General features: G+C 44.0%; 1 protein-coding gene across 2 annotated transcripts in view; it reads left to right on the top strand.

Annotated features, from left to right (window-relative positions):
• ZMYM2 (zinc finger MYM-type containing 2) overlaps window positions 1-20437 on the top strand; it is a 2217537-nt gene that overhangs the window by 332578 nt on the left and 1864522 nt on the right. For both annotated transcript variants that reach the window (XM_044073197.1, XM_044073196.1), the window contains exon 3: window positions 10401-10686. In XM_044073197.1, the coding sequence (XP_043929132.1) occupies window positions 10401-10686 (286 nt within the window). The remainder of the gene's footprint in view (window positions 1-10400; window positions 10687-20437) is intronic.

Below are 20437 nucleotides of genomic sequence, written 5' to 3'. Positions count from 1 at the left end.
CTTTTTTTGGGGGGTATTGATTTTGGACAGAGTAAAGGTGGAATTTTTTGAGATGGTCTTCGTACGGCATCTGTTTGAGGCCAGTAATCCTTTGTGAGGTATTTCTCTGGCCTTTCCAGTGGTAGATGTCTTGTGAGGTTCATACCAAAAGGGGCGTTGTACTTTCTAATTGGTCTAATGAGTGATTAGTAAAGGGGAAGAATGACCTCCTTTTTTTTTCTGGATTTGAAACCTTTTGTGATGAGGTGAGCCACGTAGAAGGATTTCCTGACCACTGTGGCAATGTGATTATCAAAGGAGAGACTACTGTCCACCTGTGTCTGAAGGTGGCCTATTACATTTTCGGCATTAAGTAGACTACCAGCTATGTGGTAGTTCATGGGTACAGAGTTTTTACCAAAGGGGATGAGAATACACTTTTTGGCATTGAGCTTCAGACCATGACTTTGACTCTAGGCTTCTGTCTCACTGAGGCCCTTTTGTAGTATGTCCACATCGTTAGGAGTTTCGATTATGACTCCTAGTTTGCAGTCATCTGCAAACTGTGTTAGCCAAAGACATTCTGTGTTAGCCTGTACTTCAGAGAAGTAGATACCAAACAGGAGAAGACCCAGGACTGAACCCTGTGGTTCTCCACTTGTCACTGGTCTGAAGTCTGATTTGGAGTCTGCTACTTTCACAGTGTGGGTTCTGTCCGTGAGCCACTTGGCAACCCATCTTGTGACATAGGGATTTTTACCTAGTTTAGTGAGCTTATCTGTAATTCCATAGTGGGGGATGGTTTCGAAAGCCATGGCGAGATCTAGATAAGCTGTGTGAACCACCTTACCCTCATCTATGGCTTTGGTGACTGCTTCAAAGAAGTCATTCAGGTTTAGGAGACATGATCTGCCTTTTACAAATCCGAACTGGGTAGGGTCCAGACTTTGGAGATTGCCAATGTCTTTGTTTATGAGCTCCATGATGATACATTCCATGGCCTTGCAGACCAGGCTCATCAGCTTACCTCTTTGCCCTTTTTCTATAACTGTTAGAGCTTAACTTCAGTCGATTGAGTAGATCTTTTATTCATTCTTTGTTTTATTTATGCAACCGTTTTTTGCTTACTATAAAAGGTGAACTGGTTCTAGGATCCTTTACAGGCACAACTTTGGTACCTAAGCAAAATTTTTTTACTTCATGTAATAACATGTTACATTACTGCATAAGAATTGCATCAAAATCATTGAGTTTCTGTTAGACTTATAAGCATTTACATCATGAGAATTGAGTCAGTAACATAAGCTTATTGCGTAGTTTATACAGAACTGTGCAGAGATAACTGAAATGATCTGCAGAAGTATAAAGTGCAACACTGAATTGATAACTTTTCATTATCTTTCCCTATGTAAAGATATTTCCTGTGGCAGGAAATAAATCTGGTCTTTTACTGTACTGTCTGCTGCATGAGTTTTCATATATGTGGCAACCCTATGAATGCCATTCATACTCTTGGACCGGTGTGGGAGTCTGTCATAACTTTTTTAATTTTTAGAACAGTGTGCCTTTGAGGGGAGGTATATGTAATACTTGAAATAGTCATTAGAGGGTGCAGACTGCTATTCACATCCAAGGCAAAAATAAAAATATTTTCATCCTCCACAGAAAACTAGGAGCATTAGTCGCACCACTCTTGGCTGAAATTATATTGCACAGCACAACAGACCCTATTCCATTTAGGTAGGAGGGTGAAGGGTTTTTACCCCAAGCTGCTGTTAGGAGGGTAAAGGGTTTTACCCCAAGCTGCTGTTGTCTCCAAGAAAATCTGGTTCACTGAGACTCATTTTCGGTTTACCCTGGCTTAATGGATGCTTTTAAAGTTCCAGATGTTAAGATGTTGACTCTACTGGGCCTTCTAGTGAGTTTCGATCTCCAGGATGGCTGTCTCCACATTCCTAGTTTTAGATTATACAGGCAGTACCTGAGAGGTCAGCATTACGAGTTTACCTCCTCACCCTTTAGTTTTCTTACTGCACCTGAACATTTAAAAATGTCTGGCTCTGGTCAGGGCTCACAAAACCACCAGAGTACCCACGCTTACCCTTGTCTAGATAATTGCCTGTTTCATGAGTAATCACAGGAAAAGGTATGGAGAGCTTTGGAGTGCACCCTCGACTCCCTCAGCATACAAGGTCTCTTTCTGAATGAATCAAAGCAGACTCTAAACCTAGCCAGAAAGGTAATTTTCTTGTTCATCCTTTTGAATACCAATTTTGCAGTGGTCTACTTACACATGAACAGCCAGAATTCCTTTGAAGTTTGTGGTGACAGCCTGGGAATTATTCAGCATTCTGTACGGGATGACTTCTACCGTATTCATGATGCTCTTAGGTAGTCTTAAATAAGGAAACTTCAGTGGTTCATAAAGAATACTTGGGGCCACCATTGTCAGTCCACAGAGCACATCAGTACAGTGTTGCACTGTATAAATAGGGAACTGGAGTGGTAGATATAAGCCTGAACGAAAGCATGCCCTTAAGATCATCTCTTTAAACCACATCTTGGCAACGGATACTTCAGATATGCATGGGGGGGGGGTGAAATGCCAACAATCTCAAAGTGTGTTGCACCTGGAAATTTTGCAGTTGTCCAAGATAGTTGAAAGTGTATGCAGGATGAAATCTTGAAAGTCAATATGAGTGACCAAGCTCAGACAAAAGAGTGACAGTAATACAGTCCCTCAAAACCTTCAGGACAGCTTGGAGATTTAGGGCCCTGCTTGCAGTAATGGACAACTTTGCACTTATTGTGTATGTGGACATTGTGTATAAAAAAAATGGGTGGCCATATTTGCAAATTATGCGGACTAGCAGTGCAGGCTTCGTAGCATGTCATGGAGTACAGCCTCGTCCTTAAGGTTATTTGAATACCAACCCATGAAAATTTTATCTCCTATCACTTAAGCTGGACCGATTCAGTAGATTCACAGGAACAGATACTGGACAAGGATGCACAAGTTACAGGAAAGATGTCTTGTACCTGATATGTAACTGTCTCTTCTCTGAGCAGCAAGCAACAGACAAAGTTCTATTTCAGAGTTTCAAACAGATAAGACTGGGGCCTCAGGTGCTTCCTTCCGAGATTACTAGGTCAGTTTCTCTATACTTTCCATCCCATACCTTTTCTCCCCAGGCTAGTTCAAAACTGAAGGATGAGAGTCCAGAAATTATCCAATAGCCATATTCTGGCCCAGTGAATACTGGTTCTGCTGCTGTACTTTGATAGTAAAGGAATAAATTGTACTATTGCTCCAGTGCATGAACTTTCTGATGCATTGCAGTAGATCCCACATACACCCCAGACTGTTAACACTTAGACTAGCAGCTTGAAAGATATGATGCTGCTGCCCTGTGGCCACCTATTTCTGAGGATGTATTGAAAGTCATGATCAGATTAGAAGAGCCAAGCACATGGAAGTTGTACCTAGTTAAATGCAGAATCCCTGGTACCATAAAGGGAAGCAGTGGCCACTGCAAGCAGATGTACTCTTGGTTCTGTTATAACTTGTCTTTACTATTTCCTTCAGGTGTAGCATATTGCTTGGTGAAGGTATTTCTGTCTTCTATTTCTGCATGCTTCCGTGTTGACCTTTTTTTTATATGTAGGCCTGGAATGGAACATTTCTTTAAAGGCATCCAAATTGAGGCCTCCAGGTGAAGAGTAGCTCTAGAGTGGAACTTCAGTTTTTGTGTTGGAAAACTGACCTTGCCACCTTTTTGAACCATTGTTTCTGCACTTCTGAAATTGCTTACCTGTAAAAATATTTCCGATAGCTGTTATGTCTGCTGCTCGGGTTTCTGAAGTGTAAGCTCTTGTCTACTTGCAGCTGTTCTTCTGCAGTTTCATTAAGATGGGGGACTCAGCATAGCAACCTCTCCTTTGTATCAAAAGTTATTACAGAAGCAGTTTTTAACAAAACTAGTTAATTCGCAATTTTTCTGTAATGCCTAAACTATGTGTGAGAGGGAGAACACTACACTCCCAGGTTATCTATATATGGACGATTGAGATTTTGCCTAGGCAGATCTAAACCTCTCAGAAAATCAGAAAATAACTATTTGTCTCATTTATGGAACCCAGGTAACTGATTGCCACCAAAAAACAAATTTACTTTAGAGGCTTACACATTACATTAACCTTTACTGTTAAACCTATGGCAAGATGTAGAAAGGTCAGATCCCTACTATGGCCTTCCTGGAAGGAATTGATGCCCAAGATACCGTAGAAGCAGCCATGTGGTCCTAACTGTGTACGGCCTCTAAACACTGTGAAGACTTGATGTAATGTCTAGGGCTAAGGCTGGATTTACTTTTGCTACCTGGAGGGCTTGTTTCAGTCCTAATTCAGACATTTAGCCAGCCATCCACTCTGGAAAAGATCTAGGAATATTTCTGTAAGTTATGACTGCAACAGTAGTGCATTAAGGACATAGTACATTTGTGTAGACAACATATCAAAGTAATAAATAGTTGGTCACTGTTGCAGTTTGTTTCCCACTCCCTTTCCCCTGTACAACAGTTGGGCTATTAGAGACCAGGGTGAGCACCCGTGTACACTTTTCCCTCTTAATTTCTATATGTTGCCTTCCTCCCCTTCTTGTTTAGGTTCCCTTAAGAGGGCTTATGTTCTGTCATTGGCTTAACACCTGGGTAAACCTAACCAACAGACCAGGACACGGGCATGCGTCTGCCCTATTTTGGATCAGTAAAGTATTAAAGATGGCTTGGGAAAATGCTAGAAGCATACCATGGATATGGAGATGTGAAAGAGACAGATTTATTTTTTAATTACTTTCCTGGAGCTTTTCTCCTTTGGTATCTGTTGAAAAAGGGCTCACTGGGCCCAGTTGGAGTAACCCGATTAAGAAATATAAAAATAAATCTGCTCTGCCGTGAAATGTTCTCTGCTATGAAAGTTAAGCCAGTTATTTGACTCTGTTAGTGGCAGATATCCCTGTAAGATATGACTGCAAAGTGACCTCACTTTAACTTCTATAGTAATGATAAGCTGTCTTCCCAGCTTTACTTTATTGTGCTCTGACTGCAGTAAACGAGCTGGCATGGACATGTTGCAGTGAATTTGACTTAGATTTTAATTGAACAAATGTAAAATGCACTTAATTAAGGAAAACAATTGGGTCTCTTAGTGTAATATTGCATGGTGATGTACCTAATGGTTGAATTATTAAATGTTCTTCATGTTTCACTGTTGCAGTCAGCACACTTGGTTTATCCTTCCAGGGGTAGCCCTCAGTTGGCACGAATACTAGAGGCTTAGAATTTCTGCGTCTGTTGCTGTCGCTTCAGGACTGATGTCAGGTCATCGGGGGTATAAAAATAGGCAGCCGACACCATTACATCAGTCTTTTTTCCGAGGAGCCCGAAGCAGAAGCAGTTCACACGAGTGCAGGTCGGCCGCTACCTGAGTTTTCGTTTCTGAAATTGAATCATCCTGAAGTCTTCTAAATTCGAGTACCCCATTGGCGATCCTTTTTTTCTTGCTCTAACGGATGTCAGAAAAAGCTAACAATTGACTTGCCTGTGGAAAGCAAATACAACACTGAGATTTCCATTCTTAATGCGTCACCTCTTAAGGCCCAGACCACAATGTACCTCGCTGTCGGTTTTGTACTTTTTTCAACGTCTGAACTATTCGTCATCGTGCCCTTATTGTAGCTAAATGCTTTTGTTCTCTTTCTCCATATTACGAAATGGCTTCGGTAAGCCACCCAACTACCGATCTTCAGAAACAAACATAAGGATAAAGACAGAGACTGCACAGGTCCAAAACTGCTGATGACGCTTCTGTTAAGCTAGTTTCTGAATATGAAGACAAGCCCTTATCCGCCTATGAGGATTAAGATGCAGAGGAATCCATTCCTTCTGCCTCCCCTCCAGAGGATTTTTATTTTGGTGAAATCCTGCATACTTTGAGAGAGCATTTCCACTGGGAATGCTAGGATTGTCCTCAGTCCAAAAAGAGACTCAAGGAATTTTTAGATTTACCACAGCACAGACCATTGTCTATCCCTCCTGTTCTGGATGTTGTGGATGATGTCTTTATGGAATCCAGTCTAACTCCTGGTACTTTATCCCCTCCTCCAAGGAAATCTGACAGGTACCGACTCTCACAAATTTATTTTCAAAAATCCTACTGCTGACCCAGAGGTAATCTCCCAAGGACCTAAAGGAATAAAAGCTACTACAGCTAAGCAATCACACCCCTTCGGAGAGGGATTCCCAGGCTTTAGACAGATGGGGTAAAAAAGTATACACCTCTGCAACTCTCGCCATTAGAGCATTGAATTGTCAGCTCCACATGCTGAAATACCAGCAACGTATTATGGAACTTATTAAGCAGAAATTATCTACCTTTCCTGACTATGCAGAAAATTAAGAATTACGGGAGCTTATGCATTCTGCAAGCCAAGTCAGCAAGCATATCCTGCAATGTGGGTTTGACGTCCTAGAAGCATCTTGCAGGGCAGGAGTCACAGGTTCTGTACTTGGAAGGCATGCTTGGCTTAAGGAGCAGACCTTGCCAGACCATGTCAAATCAATATTATTGGACACTCCTCTGAACAAGGGCAATCTGTTTGGCACCAAAGCAGAAGAGGTTTTAAAAAGGAAATAAAGGCGGAGTCTATGCAGACAAAGATTTTTTGCAAGTGCAGCCTCCAAGATTCAGTAGACATTGCCCCTTGAAACATTGGTCCTTTCCAGCCCCTCAAGGCCATCTCAAACTAGACCCAGGGGAAACAAGTCCCCCTCCAGATTACAGTCTCAGGGTATGCAGAGATCTAAGCAATGGAGTGCATCCACTTCTAAAACAGGGAGTGCTAAGCCACCCCCTTATGGAAAGAATTCACAATGACTTCTCAATTTCACTCCTCACCTCTGCACAATTGCTCGTGCCCCTAGGGGAAACTTGCCCACCATGCAAAAAACTGGACCTCCATCACCAATGACCGATGGTTCCTCAACATAGTATCCCAGGGGTACAAATTTTATTTCAGCACACTGCCAACCCCAAAAGGGTTCCCAGACCTTCCTCCAAACCAGTGGGCAGAGGCACAAAACCAAGTTCAGTCCCTACTCTCCATAACTGCAATTCAGTCTGTTCTTGCAGAACAGAAAGGCCAAGGTTTTTTTTTTCCAGACTTTTCTTGATACCCAGAAAAGAGGGCACCTGACGCCCAATCTTAGATATATCCATTCTAAACACCTTCCTGGTGGTACCAAAATTCAAAATGATCACCCTACAGCAGCTTCTCCCTATGCTGTCCAAAGATGCCTGGTTAGTCGCCCTAGACCTAAAGGAGGCCTATCTGCACATCCCAGTCAGGGACTCCTGCAGGAAATATCTACGTTTCAGGGCAGGATATATGCATGATCAGTTCTCTGCACTTCCCTTTGGCTTATCCACTGCTACCAGAGTTTTCACAAAATGTCTTGTTCCAACCATTGTTTATTGCAGACAGAGAAAGATTCAAATTTACCCTTAATTGGACGATTGCCTGATTCAGGCAGACAGTCGGGAAAAGCTGTTGCAGCACCTGACATTTGTAAAGGACTTTCTAACCTCCCCGGGGTACACGGTCAATGAAAAGAAATCCAAACTAGTCCCCAGTCAAAAAATTGTATTCCTGGGAGCAAGCTTAGACGCAGCATCCCAGATGGCATTCCTTACTCCAGAAAAATATGTCTATCAGACAGGCTACTTCTCTCATTTGGTCACCAGAAGCCAGCTATCCCCAAGGAAAATCCTGCAGGCTCTAGCGTTTATGGCCTCCTGCACTCTACTAATTCCATATGCCAGATGGCATATGAGGAAACTTCAGTGGTACTTAAGTCTTTGGTGCCAACATTCTCAGGACCTGGAAACTGTTATACCTATAATACCTTGTCTAAGGAAAGAGTTTCTTTGGTGGGCAGCAGCATGCAACCACAACAAGGGACTTCCCTTTACACAACCCCACGCCCCCCCCCCCAGACCCTAAACACAGACGCATCAGACTGTGCCGGGGGTGCACATCTGCACGACAGGAGCATTCAGGTCTATTGGAGCCCAAAACAAATTCATCTGCACATCAACCAAAAAGAGATGTTAGCTTTCAGCACGCTCTGACGGCTTTCAGATCCCTACTCTCAACGGGGCCTTTCTAATAAAAAACGACAACACCACAGTGTTGTGATACATCAGCAAGCAGGGTGGATCCTACTCTTTACCCGCTTTGCAGGTTAGTCATGACCCTGTGGAACACTGCCTCAGCCATGCATATTCACCTGCAAGCTCAATTCCTGCCGGCAAAGGTCAACTTAAGCAGAAATCTCCTAGACCCACACAAGTGGCATTTAGACTACAACACATTCACCCTTCTGACCCAGAAATGGGGTACCCCGAAGGTGGACCTATTTGCTTCCACCTACAACCACCAGCTCAGCAAATTCTGCACCAGGGTACCTCACAGCAAGGCCTGAAAAGTGGATGCCCTATCCTTCCAGTGGGCAAACCTCTCAGTCTATGCATTTCCCCCTCTGCCTCTTCTTACAAGAGTACTACTCAAGATAAGGCAGGAAAGACCAAGGACAATCCTAATTGCCCCAGACTGGCCACACCAGCACTGGTATCCACTACTGCGCATTCTGTCACCGGTGCCACCATGGCACCTACCCCAGATCCCAACCCTCCTGACTCATCAGGAGGGACAGATCTTGCATCCACAATTGCAGACCCTGAACCTTGCAGCCTGGCTTATTCCTTGAATTCTCCTCCAGGGGCCAGCCTAAGCAAGCAGGTACTGGACTTCCTGTGTGAAGCCAGACGACCCAGTACAAGGAACTCCTATGCTGATAAGTGGAAAAGGTATTGTTCCTGGATTCACTCTAAAGGAGTGGATACAGCTTAACCCTCCTTACCTCTCATCCTGGATTACCTAGCAGACCTACTCCACAGAGGCCTGCCCTTCTCTTCCATTAAGATCCATGCCTCTGCCATCTGTGCTGATTACAGCACTGAGCCATCTCTCTTATCTCACCCGCTCATCAAACAGTTCCTCAGAAGGTCTAACCACTTAAGGCCACCAAGAAGAGCCTCCACCCCTGCTTGGGACCTTAATTTTGAGTTGGAAAAGCTCACGCTACCCCCCCCCCCTTTGAGCCTGCAGTGTCAGCAGAGTTAAAATTCCTCTCTTGGAAAACAGCATTGCTTCTGGCCATCACTTCAGCTAGAAGAGTGTCTGACTACACGCACTTATGGCTGTGGAACCCTTTATTATTTTTCATGCTGACAGGGTCTCCCTCAGGACTAACCCTATTCTTATGCCTAAAGTGGTGTCCAGTGTGGCTCTCAACCAATCTGTCGATTTGCCCACCTTTTTCCCTAATCCACAAAATAAGGGGGAAAGGATCCTGCACTCCTTAGATGTGCACAGACAGCTCAAATTCTACCTGGATAGGACTAAGCCCTTCAGGAAATCTGACCAGTTACTAGTCAGCTTTGCACCAGGTGCAGAGGGCAAGGTCATGTCTAAACAAGCCGTCCCAAAGGGTAGCTCACTGTATCCATTTCTGTTACAAACACCATGGGAAACCACTCCTTCAGGGGGTCAGAACGCATTCCACTAGGGCAACTTCAGCCTCTACAACCTTTCTCATAAGAGTCCCTACCAGGGACATTCTGGAAGCTACTACCTGGAGTTCTGTTCACACCTTCACCAAGCATTACTACCTGCGTGTCTTTTCTAAATCCAGGGCAGGCTTTGCAGCAGCAGTCCTGCAGGGCATACTAGCCAGCCCAAACTCTTCTTGACTGCCTCCACCCATTCTTCAGCTTTGGGAATCAACTCAAGTGTGATGACTGCAACAATGAAACACGAAGATCATAGTACAGTTGTGTACACTTACCATAAATGTAGATGTTAGAGTGTATTCACTGTTGCAGTCCTGGTTTCCCACCCTCCAGTCCCCTTGTCTCTCTCTCTCTTACTCACTCCTTACAGGGCTGTTTGTATTTACTTTGTACTGGTGGTGGTTTTCCACCATAACTTAGCTCCCTATTGGGGGGCTCCTGACATTTGGGGCAAGAAAAACTGATGTAATGGTGTCTGCTGCCTATTTTTATACCCCTGACTACCTGACATCAGTCCTGAAGCAACAGCAACTGAAGCAGAAATACTAAGCCTCTGGTATTCGGGACTACTGAGGGATACCCCTGGCAGGATAACCCAAGTGTGATGACTGCAACAGTGAATACATTCTAGCATCTACATTTATGTTGTGTACACAACTGTACTTTGTCACTCTGCTTAGTTCTTTAGAAGCAGTAGAAGTGACAGTAATGTGTTTTGCTTGTCTTTACAGATTCTTGGATATCTCAGTCAGCATCATTTCCCAGAAATCAGAAGCAGCCAGCTGTTGATTCTGTCTCACCTGTAAGCTCGTTGCCCAAACCAGTGTTGCAGTCACCATCTTCTCAACAGCCTTCCAAGAGTATAAAAGTCACCTGTGCAAATTGTAAGAAGCCACTGCAGAAAGGCCAGACAGCGTATCAACGGAAAGGGTCAGCACATCTCTTCTGTTCAACATCTTGCCTCTCTGCTTTCTCCCACAAACCTGCCCCAAAGAAGCAGTGTACAATGTGCAAAAAGTAAGGACTGTTTTATTTCGCATACAGTCTGTCATTGTGTTCTGTGACTTGTGTACTGTTTTGTGTCCCTATTTCACTGGCAAAGATATCTGCTGATAATGCACAGACCTTACCACAACTTGTTCTCATGGCGGTGTTCAGTTTTGAGAAAGTGATTACGTGCTTTTGTTTGAAATTGTTTGGCATGCCCTATGTAAATGTGGCTGAAATGGAGTGTCTTGTATTTACTTTATTCACTAATGTCAGGGTAAGTGAGCTATGACCTAGACAAAGGCACAAATGCAGTAAAAGTCTATGATTGTGGATTTGAGTAAGTATTCGTGCTAAAATAGTTTGGAATGTGATATGAACCTGAAAAATGTTGTTTATTTTTATGAATTGTGGCAGTTGCTGCTTGCTTACGTTATGGCCGTGGTGGAGTTGTGTGTTGACAAATGACTGGTGATCATGGGTACTACACAAGAAGTAATATTTGAGTTTGGTAACTTCACAGAACACATTTTCTTGTAACTAGTAGAAGCTAATTCGGATGAGTTGTTAAAACTGCATAAGTACTAGTTATTTTTAGTGTTGTACGAATTATCAGCATACGTCTCTGGTAAGGGTAATGTGTGGCTTTTTCTTTCTCTACTCATGTTAACTGTGCAAACTAGCTGCATTATTTACAATTTCATTGTTAATATTTCATAGTTTGAAATCTTTATGCAAGAAAATGCAGCTCTCTTTGCCCGAATGACAGTCTGTCAGATAGTGTTTTGTAATTTTCCACAGACAGAATGTGACCCACACTTGTCTCTGTTAACATTCTTTTTTAGCTTTTTTTTCTGACAGAAGGAATGTGTATTTTAGAAAAGTGTGTTTTAATTTGAATAAATTGCCCAAAGGTGGGTAGATGTCTGTGTCTGTGGACTGCTTATGTCTAGGATTGGTTTGTCTGCCTTCAGTCCATTTGTTAGCTGTGGTAGGTTTGCCCTCAACCCCCTCTGTAGGATTGATTGAAATCTGTTTACCAGCATAGGACACTTGTCCATGTTTACCCATTTCAAAGTTAGTCTGGGAGAGTTGAAAGAATTGAAAAGATGTTATGCGCATGTCAAAGCGATCATGCCACATTGTGCTTTTGCTGTATTCTCTGATAGATGGACTGCAGTAAGTCACATTGAAATAAATAACTAAAAGTGATGAAAGAACCGAGTAAGTAGAACAAGTGTATATTACCTGGAGTACTAGTCTAGAATTTTCATTGGGCTATTATTAGGGTATTGAGCATTAGAGAGCAGAAATTAGCCTTGATTTCTGTCCATGTATGTAATGCTATTTATGCTAAGGCAGTTGCACTGAATTTTTTATGATATGTTTTGAAGGTTGATAGAAATTTGTTGTAGAAGTTACTTTTCTTATAGGGAGATTCTTTAAAAGGTTTGGTCTTAGGATGAAGAAGCTGTGATTGCCACATTGTAGGTGTGTGTGTCTGGATGCTGATGTTCTTCGTGTTTCACAGTTGCAGTCATCACACTTGGGTTATCTGCCTGCAGGTAGCCCTCAGTCGGCCCGAATACCAGAGTCTTGGGGTTTCTGCATCTGATGCTGTCACCTCTTCCATGACGTTAGGTCATCAGGGGTATAAAACATGCAGCCGATGCCATTACATCAGCTTTTCTTGCCGTGCGGGAGCCCGAAGCAGTTCACAAGTGCCAGTCGGCTGCTACCTGAAATTTTCGTTTTTCGAGTTTCAAACCTGATGTTTTCTAAAGCTAAGTACCTCGTTGGGGATCCTTTTTCCTTGCTTTAGCCGATGTCAGAAAAAGTTAACAGTTGTCTTGCCTGTGGAAAGCAAATACCTCACAGAGATTTTCATTCTTACTGCGTCACCTGTTTAGGCCCAGACCACGATGTTCCTCGCTGTCTGTTTTGTGCCTTGTTTAACGCCTGAGCTATTCGTCGTCGCTAAATTCTTTCGCTCTTGTTCTCCTTATTCCGAAATGGCTTCAGTAAGCCATCTGACTACTGATCTTCCAAAAAAATTAAGGATAAAGACAAACAGACCGCATAGGTCCAAAACTGCCGACGACACTTCTGTTAAGTTAGTAGACAGTTCACCGGTACTCAGTAAGGCGCCTTCGCAGCCCCTGATACATGCTTCTACAGATTCGCAGGCCTCTACTGAGACCCATTCAGAGTCCGGTATGCCGCCAGATGCTTCGACTATGGAACCTGCGAATGTCTCTACCTTGGATGGGTTCAGAGACGCTGTGCAGGCACCGGCTTCTGAGGGTGTATTCAGACCTTCCGATGTTGGTATTAAACAGACTACTTCGTTTCTGGCTAAAACTACCAAATTTCTCAGGCCCAGAGTTTGCACTACGCCTAGAAAACAGACCAAAGTGCATTCTCAAGTTCCCATGCCACAGAAACAAATGCTTAGAATGGCTGAAGACCTTATAAGTTTAATTAGGGGAAGCCACCCTTCCCCCTTTAAAAGACAAAGAATTGATTTTCCTTGTGATTCTACAGACCATGAGACCGATGACTCTGATCCCTCTGATTTGCCAGGACACATACCCTTATCTACCTCTGAGGATTCAGATGCAGAGGATTCCATTCCCTCTGCCTCCTCTGCAGAGGACTTTTCTTTTGGTGAAACCTTGCATTCCTTAAGAGAACATTTCTACTGGGAATGCCAGGACTACCCACAGTCCAAAAAGAGATTCAAGGTATTTTTAGAGTTGCCTCAGCACAGGCCTCTAGCTATACCCCCTGTCCTGGATATTGCAGATGATGTCTTCATGGAATCCAGTCTTACCCCTGCTACTTTACCACCAGCTCCTAGAAAGCCTGACAGGTACTACAGAGTACCTGGCTCTCGCAAATTTCTCTTTAAAAATCCCACTGTGGATCCAGAGACCATTTCCCAGGGACCTAAAGGTTTTAAGGCTACTACAACCAAAAACCCTACCCCTTCGAACAGGGATTCTAGAGCTTTAGACAGATAGGGTAAGAAGGTATATACCTCTGCAACTCTTGCCATCAGGGCTTTAAATTGCTAGTTTCACATGTTGAAGTACCAGCATTATATTACGGAACTAATTAAACAAAAAATGTTGTTGATTCCTGGTTGTACAGAAAGTAAAGATTTACAAGAGTTGATGCATTCTGCAAACCAAGTTAGTAAACATACTTTGCAGTGTGGTTTTGATGCCTTAGAAGCATCTTGCAGGGCTGCTGTTACTGGGTCTGTACTGAGAAGGCATGCTTGGCTGAAGGAACAAATCTTGCCAGACCATGTCAAAGTAAAATTACTAGATGCTCCATTAAACCAGGAACGTTTGTTTGGCACAAAAGCAGAAGTTGTTCTTAAAAAGGTGGAGGAAAAAGCTAAAGCTATGCAAACTGTTAAATATTTCTTACAGGTGCAGCCACCTAGATTCAGTAGGCACTGGCCTTCTAAAAACTGGTCCTTTCCAGTCCCTCCCAGGCATTCTCAGCCCAAACCCAGGGGCAACAGACCACAAAGACTACAGTCTCTGGGTATGCAGAGATCTAAACAATGGAATGCTCCTACCTCAAAAACAGGGAGTGGTAAGCCACCCCCTTATGGAAAAAGTTCACAATGACTTGTTTATAATCCTTCCCAGCCATGCCCAAGTACTTGCACCCCTAGGAGGAAAACTCGCTTGCATGCAAAAAACTGGATATCCATTACCCAGGACTGATGGGTCCTAAACATTGTATCCCAGGGATACAGATTCTACTTCCACTCACTGCCAACCCCAAGCAGGTTGCCAGACCTTCCTCCAAACCAGTGGGCAGAGGCTCAAAAGCAAGTACTTTCTCTTCTCAGTTTCAGGGCTATTCAACCTGTTCCAGTAGAGCAAAGGGGACAGGGTTTCTACTCCAGAATGTTCCTGGTGCGCAGAAAAGAGAACTCTTGGTGCCCTATCCCGGATCTGTCCATTTTCAACACCTTCCTGGTGGTCCCAAAATTCAAAATGCTTACACTACTACAGCTGCTTCTTTTGCCAGCCAAGGACTCCTGGCTAGTCACCCTAGACTTAAAAGAAGCTTATCTGCTCATCCCCATAAGGGAATCTTGCAGGAAATATCTACGTTTCAGGGCAGGCTCTATGCACTGTCAGTTCTCTGCACTTCCCTTTGGCTTATCTACTGCTCCCAGGGTATTCACAAAGTGCCTGGCTCCAGCCATTTCATACTGCAGGCAGAGAAATATTCAGATTTACCCATACTGGACGATTGCCTGATTCAGGCGGACAGTCATGAATTACTACTTTAGCACCTAGCATTTGTAAAGAGACTCCTAACTTCTCTGGGGTATACTATCAACGAAGAAAAATCACATCTGGTGCCCAGCCAAAAGACTGTATTCCTGGGAGGAAGCTTGAACACAACTTCCCAGATGGCAGCAGGTTTATTTGACAAATTACTTCAAACTAATGGCCACCAGAACCCAGCTGTCTGCTAGAAAAATATTGCAAGCCCTAGGGTTCATGGCCTCATGCATTCTACTAATTCCATATGCAAGACTGCATATGAGGAAACTTCAGTGGTACTTAAGTCTCTGTTGTCAACATTCTCAGGACCTGGAAACACGATTCCTATCATTCCTCGTCTAAGGACAGCGTTCCTTTGGTGGGCAGAGACTTGCAACCACAACAAGGGACTCCCTTTCTTTCAACCCCTCGCCGCCCAAACCCTGACAACAGGCACATCAGACTATGCCTGGGGGGCTCACATGGCAGGCAAATGCATTCAAGGCAAATGGAGCCCCGGACAAATTCACCTGCATATCAATCAAAAAGAAATGTTAGCTGTACAGAATGCTTCGACAGCCTTCAAATAACTTCTCCTTCCAGGACAACTCTTGATAAAGACGGACAACACCACAGTTATGTGGTACATAAACAAGCAGGGGGAACTCATTCCTACCCACTCTGCGGGTTAGCCATGGCCCTGTGGAACACAGCCTTGAGCAACCAAGTTCACCTGCAAGCTCACTTCCTGCCAGGCAAACAAAATTCACTGGCAGACGACTTGAGCAGAAATCTACTGGACCCACACGAGTGAAAACTGGAACCCAACTCATTCAGACTTCTAATCCACAGGTGGGGGACACCAGAGGTGGACATCTTTGCTTCCCCCCAAAATATACCTCCCAACCATACCGATTTACTCGTTTTTTTACCGTGTTATTGGGTCCAAATAATGAGGAGCCATGATTCCCGAGTGGCACACCTTCATTTCTGTTTTTTCCCCATCTTTTTTTATTTTTAATTTTTTTTCCCTGTTTTTGAGCTGACATCATCGCGTGCGTGATGACATACGCTCCACCAGGGCTACCAGCCTGTCGAAATTGAGCTCAAGGGCTTAGTGCACACATTTCTGGCTTGTACGCACCGTCCGTAACGCAAGCGAGAAACATTCAAATGGATTTATCTTTGACTGGCAGTTGCACTTGCGAACTCCGTTCTGTTGGCTTTATTCAAAGGGGATAGTGAGTGGTGAGCACTGTTGTGTTTTTATGGATTGCAAGCAAGTTATGGATCTCGGCGAGAGCAGGGTGAACAGCAGTAGTTAACATGTTTCTTATTTTATTCTGAGTGAATAAGAGGTGAGTGAATAAGAGGCGTGTGTGGGAGTGCATTTCTGTTATGGATCTTGGCGAGAGCAGGGTGAACAGACAGGATGAAGATGCACTTGTTAGGTGGTTTCTTATTTTATTCTGAGTGAAGCATTCTGAGTGAAGAAGGTGTGTGTGTCTGTGTGTCTCGGAAGGAATTTTTCCTCGACTGTTTTATATGCTTTTCCTTCAACTCTTGTCTAGCTGGTTTTCTCATTGATTGTTTTAGACTGGATGTTTACTTAATGGCAGTTTCAGAGGGAAAGACTGTGTTTATGGCAGCTTCACTGTTACAGCAGCTTACCTTCATTGTCTTAGTCTGCTTTTACTTAACAGGAATAACAGCCACTTGCAGAAGCTTTCCGTGCACCATGCAGGCATCGCTTTACTCGTTTCCTCTGCAGCTAGCTTACTGTCACTGTGTTATTTACTTAACAGCCTTTCCGTGCAGGCATCGCAGCTTCACTATGTAAGTCAGTGAGAGAATCATCCAGGGTAAAAGGAGAATCCACAGCATCTCAACCTTCACGTTTATTTTCACTGTTTGTTTTTATTTACTAAAGCAGCTTGCAGAAGCTTTCCATGCAGGCATCGCTGTGTGTGTTAATGGCAGCTTGCAGAAGCTTTTCATTTGCTGTATGTATGTGTTAATGGCAGCTAGGTTTACTTTGGCAGGTAGCTTTGTTCAATGGCAGCTAGATCTGCGTTTGTTTAATGGCAGCTAGGCTGGTTTACTTTGGAAGGCAGCTTTGTTTAATGACAGCTAGGATGGTTTACTTTGGCAGGCAGCTTTATTTAATGACAGCTGTGTGTGTCTGTGTAAAATGTCCCAGATGTTCATGGTGTTTCACTGTTGCAGTCATTACTCTTGGGTTATCCTGCTGGCAGGCTACCCGCAGTCGGCCTGAATTCCAAAGTTCTGGTCCAGCATCAGTTGCTGTCGCCTCTTTCCTGACGTCAGTGCGCCAGGGGTGTAAAAGATGCAGCCGACACCATTTTCTTCAGTCTTTCTTGCCATGCGGTGCCCGAAGCAGAAGCAGTTCGCAAGTGCCGGTCGGCAGACTCCTGAGATTTTCGTGTTCTCATTTCAGATCCGAAGTCTTCATTTAAAGCTGAGTGCCCCATTGGGGAAACTTTTTTTCTTGCTCCAGACCGATGTCAGAAAAAGTTGATTGTATTTCTTGTGGAAGGCAAATACCTCATAAGGACTTCCATTCTTATTGTATTCCTTGCCTAGGCCCTGATTGCGACGTTGCTGATTGCAGGTTTTGTGCTAGATTTAACCAATGCACTATTAAGCGTCGGTACGATTTTGCATTTCATTACTTTGGCCGGAGATTTAATTACACGATGTCTTTGGATAGCCATCCGACTACTGCAATTCACAGGAAACGCAAAGAAAAGGACAGGCATCTGAGGTCCAAAACGGACGAGGATTCTTCTAAGCCAGTCGCCGGTTCTTAGTGAGGCGCTTTCGCAGCCCCTGACGCCCGCTACCTCAAAGCCGTAGGCCACTTCCGACTCCCACGTGGAGCAGACTAGGCCTCTGGAAACTCAAGGTATTGGACACTTGGAAAATATTCCCTCAGATGGGTCTGGAGCCGCTGAGCAGGCATCGGCTTCTGAGGGTGTTTTCAGGCTTACACAGTTGTATATAAAACAGACTACAGCTTCAAAGGTAAAGACTAAAGCACCACTAAAGACAAAGAAACAAGTGCAGCAAGCCCATGGACAGGCCTCCATGCCTTAAAAACAGATGCTCAAAATGGCCTAAGACCTAATTACTTTGATCAGGGTTCCCATCCCCCTCCTGATAAGAGGCCTAGGCAAGAGACAGAATATGAATCTTCAGATCAGGTTTCCATTTCCTCTGACTCCTCTTCTGAACAGGAGTACTCTCTCTCCCTCCTTATGAGGATTCAGATGCGGAAGAATCTATCCCTTCAGCTTCCCCTCCTGAGGATTATTCTTTTGGGGAAACCCTGCATACCATGAGGGAGCACTTCCACTGGGAGAGCCAAGACTACTCAGAATCTAAGAAAAGGCTCAGAGACTTTCTTTTACTACTTCAGCACAGGCCTCATGCTATCCCTCCTGTTTTAGACATTGTAGATGTATTTTCAGAGTCCGGCCTGCCTCCTGACTCTTTACCCCCTGCACCTGTTAAGCCAGACAGATACTACAGGGTTCCGGATTCACATAAATTTCTTTATAAAAACCCTGCTGCTGACCCAGAAACTATTTCTCAGGGTCCTAAAGGGGTCAAAGCTTCCACTGCAAAAAAACCTATCCCCTCTGATGGGGATTCAAGGGCACTGGACAGATGGGGGAAAAAAGGTGTACACTTCTGCTACCTTGGCTGTGAGGGCTTTAAATTGTCAGTTTCATATGCTTAAATATCAGTAATACTTAATGTCACTGCTTAAACAGAAAATGTTAAATTCTGAATGTGCAGAAAACAAGGAAATGCAGGATTTATTGCATGCAACTGAACAAGTGGGAATGCATACTTTGCAATGTGGTTCTGATTCTCTGGAGGCCTCTTGCAGGGCCGCTATTACGGGTTCTGTGATTAGGCGGCATGCTTGGTTAAAGGAACAGAGTCTGCCTCATCATGTTAAAGCAAACTTATTAGATGCTCCATTACAGCGTGATACTTTGTTTGGTGTTAAAGCCGAAGAGGTGTTGAAGAAAATGTAGGACAAAGCAAAATCTATGCAGACAGTTAAGGATTTCTTACAGGTGCAGCCACCCAGATTTAGCAGGAACTGGCCTACAAAGAATTGGTCCTTTCCATTGTCAGACAGGCCACAAAGAGGCAGATACAGATGCCCCAGAGACAGATCCCAGCCCCAAGGCTCATACAGGCGTAAACAATGGTGTGCTTCTACCTCCAAAAGCAGAGAAGACTAATCACAGCCATACAGGAAACAGTCCCAATGACTTTCCTCTGCCAGCACCAAGCACTTAACTTTTGGCAGCCCCCTTAGGGGGAAATCTAGCACTTTTTTCACATAATCGGCACATGATCATCCAGGACAAATGGGTCTTGAATATCATGTCTCAGGGCTACAGGTTCCACTTTCACACCATGCCAAGGGCAAAAGGTATGCCAGACCTGCCACACAATCAATGGGCAGAGGCACAAAAGCAAGTTTCATCCCTCATGGACATGAGGGCCACTCAACGAGTACCACAGCAAGAGCAGGGACAAGTATTTTACTCAAGACTTTTCTTGGTACCCAGAAAGGGCAAAGCCTGGAGACCAGTACTGGACCTGTCTATTCTAAACGCATTTCTGGACGTTCCAACATTCAAAATTTTGACATGCTGGGCAAGAAGACTTGACTTGTAACTTTGGACCTAAAAGAGGCATACCTGCATGTCCCAGTCAGACAGTCTTGCAGAAGATACCTCAGATTCATAGCTGGCTCAATGCACTACCAATTCTCTGCTCTGCCCTTTGGCTTATCTACTGCGCCCAGGGTCTTCACAAAATGCCTGGCACCAGTAATTGCATTTTGCAGACAGAGGAATTCAAATATAGCCTTACTTGGACGACTGCCTTATTCAAGCAGAGAACAAGGACATTCTACTAAAGCATCTGGTGTTTGTACCCTAGGCAAATTACTAATCTTTTTACACAGTAAATGAAAAGAAATAAAAACTAGTACCCTCTCAAGAGATAATATTCCTGGGTGCAAGTTTAAATACAACTGCCCAGATGGCTTATCTCATGCCAGACAAAGGCAACTGGCTTCTTACTTCAAAATGTTGGCAACAAAGACCCAGTTATCTGCAAGAAAAATTCTGCAGGCTTTGGGCTTCATGGCATCCTGCATTCTGCTAATTCCATATGCCAGACTGCATGTGAGGAAACTACAATGGTATCGAAGAAGTGTTTGGACTCAACATTGCCACAGCCTGGAAACGTTAATTACCCTTATTCCCTGCCTGCAACAGGAGTTTCGATGGTGGGCACAGGCCTGTCACCACAACAAGGGACAGCCATTCACTTTACCCACAGCCAGGCAAACACTAACAACGGTTGCATCAGATTATGCCTGGGGGGCCCACATGGCAGGAAAATGTATTCAGGGCACATGGCCCGCAAGC

The sequence above is a fragment of the Protopterus annectens genome, chromosome 5.part1 (genome assembly GCF_019279795.1).
Source record: "Protopterus annectens isolate FY-2018-M chromosome 5.part1, PAN1.0, whole genome shotgun sequence".
Classification (NCBI taxonomy): Eukaryota; Metazoa; Chordata; order Ceratodontiformes; family Protopteridae; genus Protopterus; species Protopterus annectens.
The sequence above is the reverse complement of the archived record's forward strand: the minus strand, read 5'-3'. Positions and strand labels throughout refer to the sequence as shown.